Raw genomic sequence first — 21,338 nt, forward strand, 5'->3', positions numbered from 1 at the left:
TGGTCTGACATAACTTTTTGTTAAACTGCACAATAATCCATTAGGCAATATTCACTCTCTACTTGGAATCTTAAAATATGGTGGCCTGAAGGACAGACCCTTGAAGTCCTGGGCTCTCCCCCCAATCGTCTTTGCCCTCTGACAGTACTGATCACACCAATTTCATTGTTTTTCTACTATGAGAAGCTCCTGAATGTTTGCTTGATATTTTTTCATATTTTCTTTCTTAGAACAAATATATTATGAAAACAAGAAGAGAAATATTTGGATAATAGGACCTTTGAGCAGGTGTGATTAAGAGACTTAGGGGCACCTGGGTGGCTTAGTTGTTAAGCATCTGCCTTTAGCTCAGGTCATGACCTCAGGGTCCTGGAATCAAGTCCTATATCAGGCTCCCTGCTCAGCAGGGAGTCTGCTTCTCCCTCTCCCTCTGCAGCAATCCCCTGCCTGTGAGCTCACTCTCTCTCAAATAAATCAATTATTTTAAAAAAGAAAGAAAGAAACTTAGAATGGGGTCAGTGTGGAATGCTACTACCAGCCTCCTTCTTTGCTCCTGGTCATCTCTGAGAATCCAAAGCAGGCCTGTGGTTAAGAATTAAAGTTGAACCCTTCAGTTAACTAAGCCTGAAGTGCTGGGCTCGGATACACTGACATATACCCCCATGGAACATTGACAATAAAATATTCCTTTTAAGAAAAAACAATTAGGGAAGAGTAAAAATCCTCGCTGGTGATAGAGACCAACCTCTGCAGAGGGCTGCTGGCATCTGGGCTATTAGATCTTTGTTTCAGTATGTATACAAACCTTGCTTCCAGAGATTCTCCTCCTCGGAAAGAACAGGGGATGAATTGCTGGCTTGTTTGATGAAAAACGTATCCCCAAATAAAGCCTGTCCTAGTTGAGACTTTGAATCATGCTTGAATATCCCAGTTTGAGGTGGAGTCTCCCTAGGGTGCCGGGGGCTGGGGTGGGTGTGGAAGGGGAGTCAACCAGAGAAAATGCCTGATGGTTGGAATCTGACAATTCTGTAAGGATGACTCTGGGGGTTTTCATCTATTCATATCCTTACAGCCTTCCTGATGGTAGTTTAATATGGCATTTGCCCCTTTCCTTTGATTTGGGTAGGAGGGGGCCTTGTAAACACAGTATTTCTCATCTTAAAACTGTGCCTGGAACTGGAGTTCCTCCTAGTTCTGACTTTCCTCAAATGTTGGAAATGTCTGCCTAAGAAGACCCTGTTTCTTTCCAAGGATCCACCCTAGAACTTGCACGTACCCTGGAAGTTTAGGATCCTGAAAACCTATAATGTCAGCTCTATTTTCATCTGAGCTTCACACAGAATCTGTACTGATCTGGATTTGTAGCTGTCTTTCTTGCCCCTTGGCTTTTTTTTTCTAGAGCTGAAAATAGCTCATCCCCCCTGCCCCCTCCATTTTCATTTTGGAAGGACCTTCTCTGTTTTGTGGCATGACTGGTAAAGTCTTGTTCACAAGGCTGTCAGGCAATTACCTGGCTTGGGCAGGTGGGGTCTTCCCTCTGATTTGAAGATCTTCCAATCCTTCCTGTACCCTCAACATGCTCTCCCACTTTGGGGCACCTATTGTTCACTTAGTCATAGCAATTGCATTCTTTTTCTAGCTCTTTCTTGCAGCCTAAAGTTTTGCTTGTTCCTTGTGACACAGGCCACTCTCTCTGGCCTCCTTATTAAAGACAAGCTCCTGGGAAGCTCTTGGGTCTCCTGGCCCCACTCTGGTATAACACTCAGAGACCCAGAAGTCAAGCTGCCTGAGGCTAGGGACAATGCATTCAAACAGGGGTAGGCTGGCTTATGGGTTCTGCATTCAATGTCACCAGGAAGCTGCTCTTTAAAGTATAGCTATTCTGTGTCTGGATCTTGTGCATTCAACATGCTCAGTGATGTGGGGCATTCCTTGCTTACTGAAACCCCTAGACTTTGTAAATGCCCATCTACCGTATCAAAATTTTCCAGGTCACTAGTTCTCACAGAGTCTTCTGTTAGTTGTCAAGAAGCAAGGGGCTGTTTGGACTTGACTCTTTCCCTGGTATCTTTGACCCCTGACACTAATTTTAAAAGTGTAAAGTCACTAATCTTGTAATGCATTAATTTACTTAAAAGATTTATCAAATGTCAGGCATATCACCACCATTGGCATGAAAGTACTCTATTAACTGCATGCTGAGTAACCAAGTCTGAGTCAAGAATCTACACTGTTTTCATGGATCTGAAGAATTCTTGGTTGTTACTCAAGTTTTTCTTTCAAAGATTTGAGACATTGAATTCTGGCACATTCCATGTGCTACATGTGCCCCCTCAGTGGTCAGGTATTGTTACAGTGGAGGTCTTAAAATCGGGAGGAAGAAATCTCATTCCACTGGCAGCATTCATTTACTCACTCAACCATGTTTTCACTAACTCATCCCACAAACATTTGACAAGGGAGGGAAGCAGATATTCAGAGAAACATATATGGGAAAAGATGCCTAGCAGCTCTCACTTCCACAGGATTTATCCCACTCCTCTCTGTGGGAGCACGCTGACCAGTGTGTCTACCTTAGTAGTAGTCTACCTTTGTTTTCCTTTGCTTGAATTCTTGTTTTTTAGTACCTTTGTTCCTCTATGAGAACAAGAATCCATATAACTGAAAAAATGTTTACTGAAGTCCAGGTTATATACGCCTGTTACGAGGAATATAGCTATGAATAACACAAAGACCTTTCCACTGAAGAAACTCTGGTACAGTGAGAAGACAGAAAGATGCCCCTATAATTACATGAGATACATGTTATCCCCCACAAGGAAATGTATCAAGTGTTAAGACAAACCTGAAGTTCTTTTTTTTTTTTTTCCTAATCAAATAATCAATCTGTAGGAGAAGTTCCAATCAATAACATGTTCAGGAAACAGATTAAGGGAGGACACAGGCCTCAGGTTTTAACAGATTTTTCAAGGGACAACATGTCACTTCTGAAATATAGATGAAGTAAGGCCACAGGTTTTAGGTAAAAAAGTCTGGTTCAGAATCCTGACTCACTACTTACGAGCTAGAGGAACTTTAGTGAGTGAACTAATCTCTTCCAGCTTGAGTTTCCTCATCCATGAAATAGAAACAGTAATTCTTAATTCACAGGATTTTTTACAAAGGTTAAATGAGTTAGGATAGCAAATGCATTTTTTTTTTTTTTGTAGAGACCTTCCCACACAGTTGCTCAATAAATGTTATCTATTATCTCTCTTCAGACTTGGAGGAAGTCTCATAAGACAAACCTAGTCTGGATGTTGCTTTGGGTGGACATTCTCTTTCCTGATTTTTCCAGTTAGGTAATATTGAGCTAAACCAACGTGATTTCCTACCTCTAAAACTGGCTTTATGAGACATATCTAAACTCTAAAGCACATTTTGATCTATCTACTCAAGCAGCTGGTCATAGACATGTTAACTACCATGAGGTAGGATTAACTAGGAAGAGTAAGACTATGAAACTATGTGTGCCCATTTGATGAAAGACCAGTAGGTTGAGAAGTGGGAAGAACCAGCCAGAGAATGGACTAAACTGAGGCCATCGGAAGAAGTCTAGATAAGAAGGTGGCATTTGAAATCCAAAAACAGATTAACAACCCACGACATTAATATTCAGGGTGGATAATTGACTTCAGGAAGATGCAGCCAGAGGAACTGAATGTTCTGCCATGTGTGGAGACCAAGCTCATGGATACAGGGACCAAAGGGCAGGCAATATTGTGAGATCCAGACAGGTGGGGATGACGTACAGCTGGAGCTCAGGAGCTAAGTCCCAGTTTGAGGAGGGTTCTGGGAATCTGTAAAAAAATACTTGGAAAATTGGGGTACCAAAGAGCTGATCAGCCACAGTTTCAAACATAGGAGAAGGAAGCATTGATCTAACTTTTGGGACTGATTCTAGCGTCCTTGGCAGTACAGACATTTTGGATTGGATAATTCTTTCCTGGGGTGGGCTGGGCAGTGAGCTGGCTGCTACATGCTTTGCAGAATGTTTAGCACTGGCTCTGATGACTTCTAGCTACCAGATACCATTAGTATCCTTTCTCCAAGTTGTGACAATCTAAACAGTTTTTTGGGTTTTTTTAAAAGATTTTATTTATTTATTTGACAGGGAGAGCAGGGGAAGTGGCAGGCAGAGGGAGAGGCAGAAGTAGGACCCCTGTGGAGCAGGGAGCCCAACATTGGATGTGGGCCTTAATCCCAGGACCCTGGGTTCATGATCTGAGCTGATGGCAGACACTTAACCGACTGAGCCACCCAGTGCCCTGATCTCAGGGTTGTTAAGTTTGCATCCCAAATTGGGTGTAGGGATTATTTAAAAATAAATTAAAAAAAAAATTAAAAACCCTCATCTTGAAAAAAATTTGGAGAGTAACCCTAAGAAGCATATAAACAACTTATTCTTACATCTAGGAAGAACACAGTGTTTAATTATAGGTTCTCCACTCCTAATTTGTCTTTCATAATCATTTCTTTATTCTGTAAAGAAAGCGTGTGTTCTTTAGTCAGTATGTAATTTAGACCAGCCAGCAAGTTATAATTTTTAATTCTGAAAATTAGAGTTTAAGGGATTCTTTGAGAGTATGTTTTAAGAAATACAAAGACAGCATATGTACCAAGAGGTATCAAGGACTAATCATTTCTGGACTTAGTAAAATCCTTAGAAAAAGAAGATTGTAAAACTGAATTTATTTCAGGAAAAGTAATTCAGAGATAGAGAATGATGACAAAGGAAAAGATAAAAGACTGAGACTAACTAAAATCTAAAATTCAATTCATAACTGCTATTAATTATGAACTTAACACAGTTTTAATCTCTAAACATGAAGTTTAAATTATAAATAATACTTAGAATATAAGTACTGACAAAAAGTGGGTAAGAAAGCATTTATAAATACATTTTCAATAATATTTCATATTAACTCATCCAACTAACAAATCGCTAATTTCCTCAACATATCTGCCCATGTTCCGCACCATATGAACCCCTTACCCAGACCCCATAAACCAATCACCTTTGACCATAGTTGTAGGAATCAGAGGTGTCTCCTGATCCAAGGACAGTCAATCTATATTCTTTTCAGTGACCTAGGACATGGTCTGACAAAAAGCATACCAAAATTGGAATACAGCATTTATATGCAACTTGCCAAGCTACTTACATTCTTTCTCTTTAGAAATCTGAATGTAACACATAAAGTGTGTAGTTGGTAGGGTAGAGAAACAGAAGTTAAGTAGACACAGAGAAAGAAGAAAAGCAACAGATGCTACGAGGAAGCTGAAGCTGTAAGAGAGAAGGATGCTGGGGACCTATAGAATCTGGAGAGAGGTAACTGGGACCACCTGGGTGGCTCAGTCAGTTCGGCATCTGCCTTCGGCTCAGGTCCTGATCCCAGTGTCCTAGGGCTCCCTGCTCCATGGGGAAGGAAGCTCCCTGCTTATCCTACTCCCTCTAGTGCTCCCCTTGCTGGTGCTTTCTCTTGCTCTGTCATATAAATAAAATCTTAAAAAAGAAAAGAAAAGGAAAGAAAGAAAAGGAAAGAAAAGGAGTAAGGCAACTGGTTGGTAGGAGTAGGAGAAATCTTAGCAGAGACATGGTGTAGATGTGTCTTGGTAGTACTTCATCATCAGATGAAGGGGACGAAGCAACACACAGTCAGGATGCCAAAGGACTTTCTAGTTTCCATACTGTATTCTAGGCTTTGTGAAGCCAAGCTTTTTCTGTATTTCCAAAGCACTTGGACTTGTGGCTGAAATTCTGTAGTCTCTTATGTTCAGAAGCCCTACTGTTTGAGGTAGCTAAAAGAATCTAACTAGTACACTATATAAAGGAGTTTGGACATTAATCTGAAAACATTAGAAAGTCATAAAAGGGTTTCATACTTCCATTTTAGAAAGAGGAGTCTGGGAATAGACTAGAAAATAAGTTAAAAATGCAGTAGAGGTAGGGATTGCACATTGGAAACCGTCGTTTTAAACCAGTGAGGGGTGCCCGTGTATCTCAGTTGGTTAAGTGTCCCACTCTTGGTTTTGGCTCAAGTTACGATCTTAGGGTCATGAGATCCAGGCCTGAGTTGGGCTCTGCACCCAGGTCAGAGTCTGCCTGAAATTCTTTCCCCCTTCCTCTCCCTCCCTGCTTCGGACTTCCCCCGACTTGCACACATGCGGGTTCTCTCTCAAATAAATAAATAAATAAAATAGTTAAACTGGTGAAAGATGATGATTGCCTGAGAACGGAGAAAATGGATGAGCTGAAAATTAAAAAATGGGATGAATGAACAGAATTTGATTCCGCTGGAATGTTGTAGATGAGGGAGCAGAAAGAGTGAAGTTTGATTCTTAATTTCCTGATCTGGGAAACCAGATGGGAACCAGATGGATAGTGGCAACCAATTGCTTTTACTGAAAAAGAAAATGTATGAAGAGGACCAATTCTTTTTGGGGAAGTATGTTGATGCCAATGAGACTTCCAGGTAAGGATGTCCAATAAGCAGTGGGATATTCATGTCTGGATCTCACACAAGAATTCTGGGGTTATAGGTTTGTGTGCAAGGGCTTGATATCATGATTTTCAGAGATATTCCAGTAACTTTCTTGTTTTACTTCCATAGCACTAAATTCAGGAATGTACTTGGGCATTAGCCTAGAGAAGCTAAGAATAAAGGGTTTTTTTGTATGTGTGTCTGAATATGCTCTATAGTGTACCTTAGCTGTGAAGTTGTGTATTACATAACTCTTGAGATTGAGGAGCTACCTTGAGATTCATGAGCTACATTGCCTACGTGAGATGGTCTCTAGAGAGAACTATCGACCCATCGCTATACAAAACAGTGTGGATAGGGCCAGTCTAAGTTTACATATTTAAGAGTAGGACCGGAAGGGGAAGTGAAGTTTTAGAAGGTCTGATGTTACGTATTCCAGAAAGTCTGAATATTTGGAAGGTTTAGAAGCTTTTATTTTTTATCTCTTTGCTGATAGTGCAACCACATTCCTGTTGTAGTATTTCTGTTAATCTGGACATTCTATGGTTGGAGGTCATACACGGTATTATCAATAGTTTGGTAGTAATTGAAGCCATCAGTGTGCACAATAAGATCACTCCAGGAGAATAAATTAAGAAGGAAAGAGCAAAAAAACAGAATTTTGGGAAATACTAATCTTTAAGGAGTAAGTAGAAGAGAAAAAAAGTCCAAGAAGAGAGTAAGTAACTGATGGTGAAATCTGAAGGATTGAACAACTACAAAGGTAAACTGAGTAATATTTGGATTTCACCATCAACTGAGACAGATATTTCAGAATGACATTAGACAACTTTTCTTGTTACACATGAATACATGCTCATTATTTATATAAAATACATTTTCTAAAAGATTTGGAACAAAGGCTCAGGAAAACACCTGGGTTTCTTAGTTTTCAACTAGAATGTTAAAACATGTTGATAATTAAGTCTATTAAGAATTTAATAAAAGAGGGTGCTTGGGTAGCTCAGTGGGTTGGGCCTCTGCCTTCAGCTCAGGTCATGATCCCAAGGTCGTGGGACTGAGCACCCCCCCAATCAGGCTCTCTGCTCAGCAGGAAGCCTGCTTCCCCTTCCTTTCAATCTGCCTGCCTCCCTGCCTACTTGTTATCTCTGTCTGCCAAATAAACAAAATCTTTTAAAAAATAAAATAGAATAAATTTACAGAATATTAGTTATAAGTAATTGCTATACCTTAAGGAAATTTTGGGTTTTCACATCACTGTAAGTATTATTTTTATTTATTTATTTAAATTTTTATTTTTATTTATTAGATAGAGAGAGAGAGAGAGATCACAAGTAGGCAGAGTGGCAGGCAGAGAAAGAGGAGAAAGCAGGCTCCCCGCTGAGCAGAGAGCCCGACGCGGGGCTCCATCTCAGGACTCCGAGATCATGACCCGAGCTGAAGGCAGAAGCTTAACCCACTGAGCCACCCAGGCGCCCCTGTAAGTATTATTTTTAATTAATGAATTCTAATTGCATTCCCTCAACTTATATAACAGGGATGAAAAGGACTCTAAAAAAGACAATTTTGAGTCACTCCTGCCAGAGTTACTAATAATAAGAAAATTAAATTTCAAAAGAAAAATTGGCCACATAGGGAAAGGCACTGGGTGGAAGCTTGATGGTAGATTATGAGCCAGTTATTAGAGGATCATTTTTTCCTTTGAGGTGGGTGGGGGAGGGAATAATTGGGTGACAGGCATTAAGGAGGGCACTGACATAAGGAGCACTGGGTGTAATATACAAATGATAAATCACTAAATTTTACCCCTGAAATTAATAATACAGTATATGTTAACTGAATTTAAATAATTTGAAAAGAGTATCCTTTTTAAAAGCTCTCTAAGACCTCAAGAATAATGTCTGCCACATAGTCTACCTAAACTTCTTTTTTTTCTAAATTCACAGCTTGTAATACATAAAACTTACACCATAGGATTGGATACTATGCAGTCATCAAAAGAAATGAAATCTTGCCATTTGCGACAACATGGATGGAACTAGAGGGTATTATGCTTAGCGAAATAAGTCAATCAGAGAAAGACAATTATCATATGATTTCCCTGATATGAGGAAGTTGAGATGCAACGTGGGGGGCTTGGGAGGCAGGAAAAGAATAAATGAAACAAGATAGGATCCAAACCACAAAAGACTCTTAATCTCACAAAACAAACTGAGGGTTGGGGGGGGGGTGGGTAGGGAGAGGGTGGTGGGGTTTTGGGCCTTGGGGAAGGTATGTGCTATGGTGAGTGCTATGAATTGTGTAGACCTGGCGATTCACAGACCTGTATCCCTGGGGCTAATAATACATTATATGTTAATAAAATTAAAACATTAAAAAAAACACAGAAACTTATACTATAAGAGCTGTCAAACTTCCCAAAGTTGTGTGTAGACACAAATGATCCAAACTACTGTTCTGAGAGCTCATTAACGTCCCTCCACCAAGATAACATGCTCTCCATGTTTCCATCTTTACTTCTTGTCAGATGGAAAAAATAAATTAGTTTACAAAGTATTTGTGGTGCAAGGTCTTATTTCACAGCCAAACCTTGTTGCCCACTGACACTCTCAACAGTCCATTGTCCTCCATACTGCAAAGATGTCATCAGCTCAGTTGTCTGAAGGTGCTTATTTCTTCATCTCCTATCTTTACCCTGGTTCAGGCTTTCCCTCTACCTTTCTCTGCTTCCTACTCAGCAGTTGCAAGATGTCTTGGGCAAATAGTGGCTCAGATCTTCGGAGAAGCACAGATGATTTTTCTGTTTACTCTGGCTTTATAGACAATTGCTTCCTAATGAAGGCTTTTATATCGGTGTCTTATTTGAGCATCAAAACTGTTTTTAGCAGGGTATTCATTCATTCCATTATTTATCATCTGCCATGTGCCAAGCACTGTTCTAAGTGCTGGAGATACTGCAGGGAACAAAACAGAGGTTTAAAAAAAAAAAAAAAATCCAGTGCTTCTGAAACTCATTTTAGCTGAGACTAGCGGTAAAAGGGGCGGGGCAGATCGCACAGCACCTGGCAGGTCAAGGAAGGAATTCTGACTTTTACTTTGGGCGAAACGGAAAGACAGTGGATGGTTTGAAACAAAGGGTAGTTTAATCTTTCATTTTACAAATTAGGGAAATAAATAACTATAGCACAGTAAGTGCACCCGTATGTTCCGTACAACTCTGTGAAGGAACTGCAATTTAGGTACTAAGGAGGGACAAAAATTAACAGGAGGTGGGCACTGACATGGGGCCATTAGCCCAGGGATTCGAGGGGCCAGAAATGAAGAGGGACAAAACAGACGAAGATTAAGCCAAAAGGAAGCAAACGGCTTACACCGAAATACAGTTTAACTCAAACACACGGCAAGAGATAAGCCAAGAGATACGTGGCTCCGTTCAGAGAGCAGTCACCCTAAAAAAAGCAAATTTAGACGAGGTAAGTAAGAACTGGCCCAAGTGTGTGCGGGTGGGGCGGGGGACGGCAGTGGGGAATGAGGGAAATGGCTCCTCCCGGAACCTGGCGGGTCCCAAACGTGACCACGCCCCCGGCCCCGCCCCTCCTGCGGCTCACCTCCCCAGTTGGCCGCGGCGGGGGCGGTGGCCGTGGTGCCCGGAAGTGCGGCTGACGTGTCCCGGCCGCGCTCGGAATTGTGGGCGACTCGGGTAATGGCGTCGGCGAGTCTGGAGGGCTTGGGGAGCAATCGCTGAAGCTTTTTGCCAGGTTGGCTGGTGACGAACTGTGGCCGGACCCCGCGGCAGCGGGAGGGACCTGCCCGCCTTGTGGGCTCCTCGGTCAGAGCCGGCGGAGCCTAGCGGGGCGGGGCATCTGCGGGGGGCGCCTCGGATAGTAGCCGTGAGAGTTGCGAGGAGGTTGCGGGAGGCGCTCGGGTGCGCTCCGGGGTTCGCAGCCCAGGCCTGGCCGAGCCCAGGAGGCGGGCTGCGGAAGGGCCAGAGAGGCCAGAGAGGCCAGAGAGGCCAGGAGGGATCTGCCTGTCGCCCCAAGGGGCTGACAGAGCTGGAGTTCGTTTGCGCCGCTCGTATACTGGATTGTAGTTTGGTGGATCATGTCCGGCACCAACAGCCCCGAGGCGGTGAAGAAGCTGCTGGAGAATATGCAGAGCGATTTACGGGCCTTGTCCCTGGAATGCAAGAAGAAATTCCCACCTGTCAAAGAGGTAAGCTTTGGACGGCGTTGGGAGAAGGCTCGGTAAGCATGTCCGGTCCTATTAGACCCAGCCCTTCACTCCCAAACTCCTGTCCTGTCTAATTTTCACTTGGTCCTCACCTTTCCAGATTTACGAGTCAGTGGCTTGCACCACAAGCGCGTTATAATTTCTAGTTTCCTTTGAAGACGACTGGGGTGCTTTGATTTTCTCTACTGCTGTCCTCAGCGTTTAGAAATGAACTTCGGGGAGAGAGCCGATTCAGCTAATGTACCTTACCCTCGCCTTTTCTGGCCTTTTTCAAACTTGAAACTAGCCAGGTCAGAATTAAAAACTTAAAGTTTGTTGCTTCTAAAAACTGTTACCCGGGGCGCCTGGGTGGCTCAGTGGGTTAAAGCCTCTGCCTTCAGCTCAGATCATGATCTCAGGGTCCTGGGATCGAGCCCCGCATCGGGCTCTCTGCTCCTTGGAGAGCCTGCTTCCTCCTGTCTCTCTGCCTGTCTCTCTGCCTGCCTCTCTGCCTACTTGTCATCTCTGTCTATCAAATAAATAAATAAAATCTTTAAAAAAAAAAAAACTGTTACCCATCGTTGTGGTAAAAAATCTCCGCTTCTCACGTTTAAGTATATATCACTCAATGGGAAGTAGTTTTCCTTCTTGTCGTGTGTTACGCAGCCTAACTCTGTGTCAGTACTATCAAGAATTAGTAAATTGTGCAGTCACCTAGCTTATGACAAATATTGAAGGCCCACAATAATCATGTTAAGTCTTGTTATCAGCTGTAGTGGGACGTTTGGGTTTAAATTCAATACACTCTTCATCTTTCTTTCGTGGGTGAATAGGGTTAAAGGGTGGATTTATTAGATTATGAGGGTAAGATTTTCAGAGCTAAAAGCTTATTATTAAAAACAGGCTTCAACTAATAATGTATATAAATTGTCCAAATATTTCTAACTTGAAAATTTCAATTTAATCACTATTGACATTTTTCTTAAGATGTCATTTTATTTCTCTTAAGCTTTTTAAAATCACCTCTCATTTTCCTTTCTCTTACCTGACATAAGGTATTTCAATGATATTTTTGTAAGGGCAATTTTCTTTTTGTTAAAGACTTTATTTATTTATTTGAGAGAGAGAAAGAGAGAGAGAGAATGAGAGAGCACATGAGAAAGGTCAGCTGGAGAAGGAGACTCGCTGCTGAGCAGGGAGCCTTATGTGGGACTTGATCCTGGGACTCCAGGATCATGACCTGAGCTGAAGGGAGTCGCTTAACCAACTGAGCCACCCAAGTGCCCCAAGGGCAATTATTATTATTCCTATTTAATGTAGTTTGGTATATCCACAATTTCATTTACTATTTAGGATTCACCAAAAGTTCACTAAGGAATTTTGGAATGTTTTCATGTTAATTTAAATGTTTTCCTTTTATTATTATAACAATTTTATAATTAAAACTTATCCAGTAAAGTTTGGATTTTAGGCTTCCAAGGAACCTTAACTTTTCTGTAAGTGCTTTTGGTCTCATCAGTCTTCAACAAACTCCATCTAGTATTTCTTTAATAAAGTAAGCAAATATTACCCAATAGTGGAAACCTGATGTGCCACTTTTGGAAAGATGATTATCATAATATGTTTTATTTCAGATACTCAATAGCTTGTGATACAGATTTTCATTATTTTCTCTGTATCCTCTTCTGTTGAAAGTTATACTAAGTAATTTTATTTTATTTATTTTATTTAAAAAAATTTATAGTAAGTAATTTTAAAGAATTAAGCAGTTTTAAAGAATTTTAAAGAATCAGGCTGTTCTAATTGTAAGAGAAATGCTCATTATTGAAATGTCAAATCCATTTTGTAATTTTAACAATTTATAGAACTGACTGTTCCCAGCTCTTATAATTTATATAGAGACTGAGATTTCTCTATATTACACATAAAGGCCTTTGTGGGCTTGCTTGAAAATTTAATTGCCATTTATTACATTATTTCTTTAGGAAAATGCATTCAGAATTCCAAACAGGTAACTTACAGAGTTCTAGAACTCAGTCTATCTAATCTAGGAACTTTCATTAAAGCTCATTAGTTTTTTCACTTGAATGTGGGCCAAAGAGATACTTAGTGATTGCACCTACTCTTTGAGGTAATGGCAAAAATAATTCTTGGTGTGATAATCTCTGATACATAATTTCCTATATAGTACCTACTCCATAAGAATCCATTGAATGTTAGAACTTTGACTCCTTAACCAATGGCACTTCTAATATACTTAGGGTCCCACTTTAGGAATTGGAAAATGACCATTACTGTGTCAAGTTTAAAACAAGAATGAAGTAGTTAATCTTGAAAATGATGATTCTTTAGGAGGGACCCTTGATTTTCAAGAAATATTTTGGTTGCATTAAATTTTTCCTGGAAATTAATAGCAGTGCCAAGTTTTGGCTTTTGTACCAGGAACTGGTACATTTTTGTTTTATTTATTTTGGGGATGGGGAGAGGATGGTGCTTAGTAGACCTTAAGGCAAAGCCTTTCTCACTATAAGAAGCTTTACTAGTTAACGCTGTCCCAATATCTTCGCAATTATTACTGAAAAATACTTACTCTGAACTACTTATAAGGGTACTAAACAACTCAGTGCAGTACAGAGGTGATTGCACATGTGCTTTGGAAGGGATGCCTCCTTCCCCACTACCTTTTAAACAAGGTAGAATGAAGTGATAGCATCTATATTTAATCTTTATTTTAAGTTTCTAGTAATTTTTTTTTTTTTTTTGATCATGGTGCTTACAGAAGAAAAGAGTATTGGTAAAGGATAGCGCCTTATTTATTTATTTATTTTTTAAAGATGTTATTTATTTATTTGTCAGAGAGAGAGAGCACACAAGCAGGGGGAGCGGCAGGCAGAGGGAGAAGCAGGCTTCCCATCGAGCAAGGAACCCAATGCAGGACTCAGTCCCAGGACCCGAGGATCATGACCTGAGGGATCATGAAGGCAGAGGCTTTACTGACTGAGCCACCCAGGCATCCCTTATTTATTGATATTTATTCTTATCTTTGGAATTTCCACATGGTTTTCTCCATCTTAGTTGTTTTCATGTATAAATCTATCCTTTGCCTATTAAATTGTTTCAATAGTGGCTGTAATTTCATTGCCATTTTATAATAAAAGTAGTAATTCAATAATAACAGCAGTATATTCCTTCTCATATTCCTGCTTATTTTTCTTAGTCCATAAATACAAATTTTAGTGCTTCAGCTGTGTAACTTTTTTAGCACAAGTGTGCTAGCTAATTTGTTCTGGAATATTTGTATGAAAAATTATTCCTTTGCTTTAAAAATTACTTTAAAGCATTGTAAAATCATTTCTGTATAATTGAAATTCAGTGCTTTCAGAGGTAGTAATCTCTGAAGCTTTCTGTTTATGTATTTAGTGAATAAAACATTTTGGTTGTTCTGTTTGTAGGCATTACTTTGGAAACAAATGAGGGGGATCTAAGATTGGAAGTACAGTCAGAGAGAATTTGTAATTCTTGAGTTGAGCTTTAATAGGATGAGTAGAAGTTAGCCAATAGAAGAAGAGGAGGGAGTCATTCCAGGCAGAGGAAACAGCATATGTTTATATTTCATGTCAAATAAATTTCATGCTGAAGGTAATTGGGAGCCATTAAAGCTTTTTAAGAGTGAGAATAATACGATAAATTTATAATTAGTAACTTTTTTTCCAAAGATTTAATTTATTTATTGAGAGAGACTGAGAGACAGCACAAGCAGGGGGAGTGGGATAAGCAGGCTCCCCACTGAGCAGGGACCCTGATGGCGGGGCTTGATCGCAGGACCCCGGGACATGACGTGAGCTGAAGGCAGATGCTTAACTGACTGAGCCACCCAGGTGCCCCTTAGTAACATTTTCCTGACAGTATTGGTGGAAAGAATTAGAGGGAACTGAGATTGAGGCAAAGAGAGCAAATTTTAAAAATGATTGCCTGCATGAAGGTAGCAGTAGAGGAAGACAGAAGGTCACTTGCATTGTGGTGAGCATGTGTAAAAGAGAGAGCATGGATTAAAGAGAGACTTAGCAGGTAAAATTACCAGGGCATGGTGACCTCCTATATAATACAGAGAGACAAATCTGTGATGCCTCCCAGGTTTTGGCTTGGAAACAAGATAGATCTCTAAGAGAAGGAACATAAGAGGAGTTGATTTTTTGGGTAAAGTGAGTAGTCCTAAATATAATAAGTTTAAGATTCATGTGTGACATCCAAGTGGAAATGATCAGTAGCAGTTCGAAAATGATCATTTGGTTCTTAAGGGGAAGGTCTAGAATTTCAGATTTAGAAGTATCAGTTTATACATGATAATAGAAACCATAGGATTAGATAAAGTGGTTCTGGAAGAGTGTATAGAATGAGAATATCAGGTCCAAAGAAGGAACTTTAGGAAAAAAGAGCAATAAAGGGAAAGAGGTAGCTGGCCAGCTAAAGTTAAGGATATGGGAGAGAAAGGGAATACTTGCAAAGCAAGGTCCCTGAGAAAGCTGGAGTTTCAAGGGCATAAGTGAATGAACTTGCTTTCAATCTGAGAAGGAACGTATTTTCCTCAGACCGAGGAAGAGAAAAAGAAAAAAATGAATTTGAATGTGATAAATTTGAATGAGGGACATTGTGGAGAGATAGGAAGTTGTGGACAGTTTGGCCTATGACCTCTATTCTTGGTAAGGTAGGAAACAAGCTTACTGCTAGGAGTAATTAGTGATGAAAGGAGTGATAGGTAGAAAGTTTGAGGGGAGGGGTGCCTGGGTGGCTCAGTGGGTTTAAAGCCTCTGCCTTTGGCTCAGGTCATGATCCCAAGGTCCTGGGATGGAGCCCCACATCGATCTCTCTGCTCAGCAGGGAGCCTGCTTCCCTTCCTCTCTCTGCCTGCCTCTCTGCCTACTTGTGATCTATCTGTCAAATAAATAAATAAAATCTTTTTTAAAAAATCATATACAGGATCTGTGTGTTGAAAATTACAAAATGGTGATGAAAGAAATCAAAGAAAGTTTGAGGGGAGCAGTGGATCACTTTAGAGAAGTGGAGGAGAAATTGACTTGGGACACTTAAAAGTCTTGGCAGGAAAAGTGGTTGAAATGATGATAGATGGTAAGGTCTATGTTGTATTCCTAAATAAGGAAATCCAACAAAATTTTGGTTGATTGAAAGAAGATGGAAGGTTAAGGCACTAGCAGCAGCAATTTAATCAAAGACCAGTTGAGTTGTGGAGTGGGAGAGCTAGAAGGACAGGGATTGGGACAATAAGGGGATATGGATTTCAGATTGCCAAATTAGGCTGCCCGAGAGGATGATGAAGTCCTGGGAATGGGTGGTAGAAGAGGAAGGGAATGAAGATCATTTGAGTTGAGGTGGTCAGAATTAGGGTTTTGAATGGATTTTTTCTTTCCCTTTTAATGAAGTGGAATCAATAAAGGTATAAATAGTAAAAAAAAAAAAAAAAAAGAGTGCAAGTAGTCTTCCCATGTCAGGTGCTTTGTTTTGTCTTGTGTATTTGGGCTTGATAAGAGTTAGTTGTCAGGGATTTTTGCCTTAAAAAGCAAAAGTTCTTATAGTAGAGCTCCTCAGTGCCCAGTGTTTTTATGTATTAGTTTGGCGAGAGAGATGCCTTTTACTTACAATGTCAGGATTCTTTGTTTAACCAGCTGTATGAGGACTGAGGACCAAGTTGGTTGGCTCTTCTGGTAGGGAGAAGATCTCATTTTCAGCATCGTTTGACAGTTAAGAATGAGGGCTGGATAATGTTTGCATGCTTAAATGGGAGCTATTTTGGTTTAATATTTTATAATGTAATTTTTTTTTTCTGTTGATGTTGGTTGAACAAATTTACTCATGACACAACCAATTGTGTTCTTTTTCTCAGAAATGCCATAGAGTAAGTTGGTGTTTTGTATATTGAAATAAATTTTCATAATTTGTTCAAAAATCTTACCAACCCCAGTCACATTAATATGAGAAGTATGTAAGGAGTTGGAAATTATTTTAGTCAAGACTTATTTTCCTGTATAATGCAATTTTAGATAATTGTGTTAGGGGAGTGGCCTTTGGCCTTTGTTTCTTTTCTTTTTCTCTTTTTTCCTTTGACTCTGCTCTTTCTATGACTTTATTCCATCGCTTCTTGGCCTTTTGGCTAAGATCAAGTGTAGTATCTATGACTTTATTCCAGAAGAGTTACCTTAGATTCCTAAGGTCTCATTAAATTCATTTTCTTCTGATTAATGGTTTAGATGTTAACTTCAAGAATAATGTAAGCAGAAATGTTTTCACTAGAACTTCTAGGAAAATTTTCTACATTATTGCAGTATTCTAAGAGCATTTTACAGTGAGAGTTCTTTAAACAGCTTTTGGTTAGTCTATAACATGTCTTATACATTTATGAAAGTCCATAAACAATGACATTTATTGTTAAAATATAAAACATTTTTTTCACTAAGTGTTTTGATCATCGTATTTTTACTTCTGTGAAGAAAATGAGAGCAAAGATCAGTGAAAACATCTTTTAGTCCAATGTATTGATTTCATCTTCTTATCACTGTGCTTTGGTGATACAGAAGAAATAAAAGACATTAGGACATACTTCAAAAATGGAATTTTCCCCATTTTTCTTTTATATAAGTAGAGCTTATTTTCAGTCATGTATAAAACATTGGGTTTTGCTATCACTGTTATAATTTAATAGGAATTTAGTAGTGTCTTAAGTGTAAAACATGGTGAGAAATAAGAAAATGAATGAGACTGCCTTTATCATTATGAAGTTAACTCAGTGTTGAGTAAAATATTGTTTTTTCATTAGTCTAGGGACCTTGCATCCATTGATTCTATTACAAGATGCTGTTTTAATTTTACAGATGAGTAACTTGGTTCAGTAACTTGCACACATTAGTAAAGCTAGAAGGTGGAAGAACTGGGATGTGAATCCCTGTGCATCTTTCTGAAACTCCTCTCCATTGTATCATACTGCAAAGTGCCTTTAAAACATACTCAACTTGTTCTTACCATTGTTCCCATTCCTCTGCCTTGCTTCATTATTTGTTACTATTCATCATTCTTTTCCATGTTGCAGTTCTTTCATTTTAAAGTTTGTATCACTTTACTTTCCTGTTTCTCCTGGCTCTTTCAGTATTCCTTCTCCCTTTGTTTATTTATAAGTGTATCCTAAATTTTATTTTCAGGCCTCTTCTCCATACTTATCCCTTAGCCCTGGCATCTTCTTAACTCCCCCTGCTGCTGGCCTTAACCCCAGTACCAGTGACTCTGAAAAGGGCTGCACAGACTGCTCTCTTTCCTGAGCAGAGACCTGTGTTTCTAGCTGTTGGTGGAACATACCTACCAGAATATCTTTCCCACACTTGAAATAGGACTTCTTGAAATTGAACTTAACTTACCAAAAAACTTGCCCTTTCCCCTCCTTTCATTTGTTCTGTTGATGGCATTTATCACTGGTGCTTACCTTAGTCACGTTTGGCTATCTTTTCCCCCTCTGCTCTCTGTATTCATTGTCACATGTTCCTTCCTGCTCTGTAATTTCCAACATACCTCTTCTTCTTTCTGTTTTCTCAGCATATTATTTTAGTTCCAGGTTTCAAATGCCTGGTCTTTAGTATGCAATAATGGCACAAAAGATAAACCATTCTACATGTAACCACTAGCTTAATATACTCAATATATGGCTCAGAAACACTCAGTGGCTGCTCTGTACGTAAAGGACCCCTTAGCATGGTATTTAAGACCCTCCTTGATTGTCCTAACCTTCCTTTCTAGAAGTGTCATCACCCTCTTATTCTCTTCATATTCCTTTATACTTCAGCCAAGATTTATTGCCTGCTATATATTCTTCAAATATGTGCTACTGCTTTCCTCTTTCATGTTTCTGAGGTTCCTTTTGCTGGCCCAGACTCACCTTCTCCTGTCTTTAAAAAAAAAAAAAAAAAAAAAAAATCCTGCCTTTCTGGACACCTGGTGGCTCAGTGGGTTAAGCATCTGCCGTTGGCTTGAGTCATGGTCCCAGGGTCCTGAGATCGAGTTACATGTCCGGCTTACTGCTCAACGGGAGGCTGCTTCTCCCTCTGCCTGCCACTTCCCCTGCTTGTTCTTTCTCTCTCTGACAAATAAATAAAATCTTAAAAAAAAAAAAATCCTTGGGGCGCCTGGGTGGCTCAGTGGGTTAAAGCCTCTACCTTCAGCTCAGGTCATGATCCCAGGGTCCTGGGATTGAGCCCTGAATCAGACTGTCTGCTCAGCAGGGAGCCTGCTTCCCCCCCTCTCTCTGCCTGCTTGTGATCTCTGCCTGTCAAATAAATAAAATCTAAAAAAAAAAAAAAAAATCCTACCTTTCATTTAATCCCACTTTAAATGTTGCTTATCCATTTGTTGCATGAATGAATCAGCTTTACAGATAATTATCTTTTTTCTTTTGAAGATTTGTTTATTTGATGGGGTAGCTGGGTTGCTCAGTCATTGGGCATCGGCTTGGGTCATGATCCTGGGGGCCTGGGATTGAGCCCAGCATCAGGCTTTCTGCTCGGTGGGAAGTCTGCTTCTCCCTCTCCCACTCCCCCTGCGTGTGTTCTCTCTCTCGCTGTATCTCTGTCTGTCAAATAAATAAGTAAAATCTTAAAAAAAAAAAAAAGATTGATTTATTTGAGAGAGAAGGGAGCATTTGTCTGCAAGGGGGAGGGGCGGTGGAGGAAGAGAGAGAGAGAGAGAGAGAGAAAATGAATCTCAAGCATACTTTGCACTGAGTATGGAGCCTGATGCAGGGCTTGATCCCACAGCCCTGAGGCATGATCCTGAGAAACACGACCTGAGCTGAAACGAAGAATTGGATGTCCAATCAGCTATGCCACCCAGGTGCCCCCAGATAATTTTCTAATTTTCTCATCCCTTCATTCATTTGTTCATGAAATAGTTTTTGAGTACCTGCTGTGTGCCATGTACTGGTAGTTGCTAGAGCAAAAACTGTTACAGCTCCTGTGCTCGCTTCGGCAGCACATATACTAAAAAACTGTTACAGCTCCTTCCCAGGGTTTTCAAGCTATTATGTTTCCCTCTGTTTTCTCAATTTTCATTTAAACTTATTTTAAAAGTTATTTCTTCATAACTCTTATATTTTACCTTCTGTTATAGCGATTTTAGGGTTTTTGTTTTTTGTCCAAATAGCTCCTTATGGGTAAATCTTGTATCTTGTTTATCTTTCTGTTCACCATAGTGCAAAGCATTTTTATATCTAGGAGGTACTAATTAGTTACTTGTTGGAGATTAAAAATTTTTTTTAAAGGAAAGAAAAGGGATACCATATATATATAGGCATATCACATATATTGTCCTCTAGGGAATGTTCTAGATCTCCCTATTCCCAAGTGTAGACTTCACTTTAGGTCTTTTGATTTTACCTGACATCCAAAATCATAAGTCTTTAGGCAGCTTTATGCCTGCCTGATGTCTTATGAGTACATTTTTATTTTTATTTTATTTTATTTTATTTTATTTTATGAGTACATTTTAAAATCCAAGTTGCTGTTAACTTGAATTTCACATTACTTCTTTAGCTCTTTTTTTAATGCTATGTCCTATGGATCATTAATTTGAACCTTTGGTAAATTAGTTCTGATTTTGAGATCTGTTTTCATAGATGAAAGTTAAAAAAAGTTCATTTTTTTTTAAACAGAACATAATAAAAAACATAGAACATGTGTTTCTAAAAAACATGGAAGCTTTGACAAAGGGAATTAGCATTCCTTTTTTTAAATTTTTTTTTTTTTTTAGTTTGTCCCTAGTTCAAGTAGTAGACATTTGTTAATTCTCTTCCTGACATCCATTTCCTCTTCCTTCATTTCTAGACCTTTGGATTGAGATGAATTAATTTTACTCCTTCTTCAGGGTACCATACCTTGATTAGTTTAATCTAGTTTAAACCCTCCCCACCCCCACCATCCCCACCTTCATTTCTGCCCAGCTTACATAATGCCAGTGAGTGCTCCTGGACAAGGAGTTTCCTTTCTTTCTTAAAAGCTACTGAAAGAGATCTTTATTAGATAGTGCCATATAAAATTGTGAGGTGTAGAATGACTGCAGCTATTTTTATTGCCAAGATTGGAAGTGGCCTAAGGATTCACCTACCATGGAACAGGACAGATCTGGTAGAATGGCAAAGAAGTGGAACTGCAGCCCTGATGGCTTTGTGAATCTCTGGGTCAGATTTCCTCTGGGTCAGATTTCCTCTGGATTTTTCAGTTAATGGGCAATGAAGTCTCTTCTTCTACTTAGAACTTTTTATGTTTTTGTTTAGAAACATTTATTATGTAGCTCCTGTATGCCAGGCACTGTTAGGTGTTAGTAATATGAAGGGATGAATAGAATATATTTCTTGTCCTTATGGGGCTTACAGTTAGAATGGAGGAATAGACATGTAATGAGGTGAATGGGATAAAGTGTTACAGGTACAAACCATAGATAGCCCACAAATATGGGAAAGCTTTTTGATAATTGTCACAGAAAAAAATTGATGGAAGAAATTATTTCTGTCACTACTTATGGTATTATAAGGGTGCCAAAATCAGGAGAACCTGC

At 39.5% G+C, this 21,338-nt stretch overlaps 1 protein-coding gene and 1 non-coding gene across 8 annotated transcripts in view; both read left to right on the top strand.

The window, feature by feature from the left end:
- The first annotated feature begins 10,180 nt into the window (after nt 1-10,180).
- MON2 (MON2 homolog, regulator of endosome-to-Golgi trafficking) overlaps nt 10,181-21,338 on the top strand; it is a 112,715-nt gene continuing 101,557 nt past the window's right edge. For 6 of the 7 annotated variants that reach the window (XM_032348842.1, XM_032348844.1, XM_032348843.1 and 3 more), the window contains exon 1: nt 10,182-10,736. In XM_032348842.1, coding sequence (XP_032204733.1) covers nt 10,626-10,736 — 111 coding nt within the window. In that variant the 5' untranslated portion in view covers nt 10,182-10,625. Of the gene's footprint in view, nt 10,737-21,338 lie in introns of all 7 variants that reach the window. The other variant, XM_032348848.1, reaches the window with a different exon arrangement.
- Nucleotides 16,880-17,066, top strand: LOC116594663. Its single transcript, XR_004287364.1, has one exon. It is a non-coding gene; the product is annotated as a U2 spliceosomal RNA (small nuclear RNA).

This window comes from Mustela erminea, chromosome 6, assembly GCF_009829155.1.
Source record: "Mustela erminea isolate mMusErm1 chromosome 6, mMusErm1.Pri, whole genome shotgun sequence".
In the NCBI taxonomy this organism is placed as follows: Eukaryota; Metazoa; Chordata; class Mammalia; order Carnivora; family Mustelidae; genus Mustela; species Mustela erminea.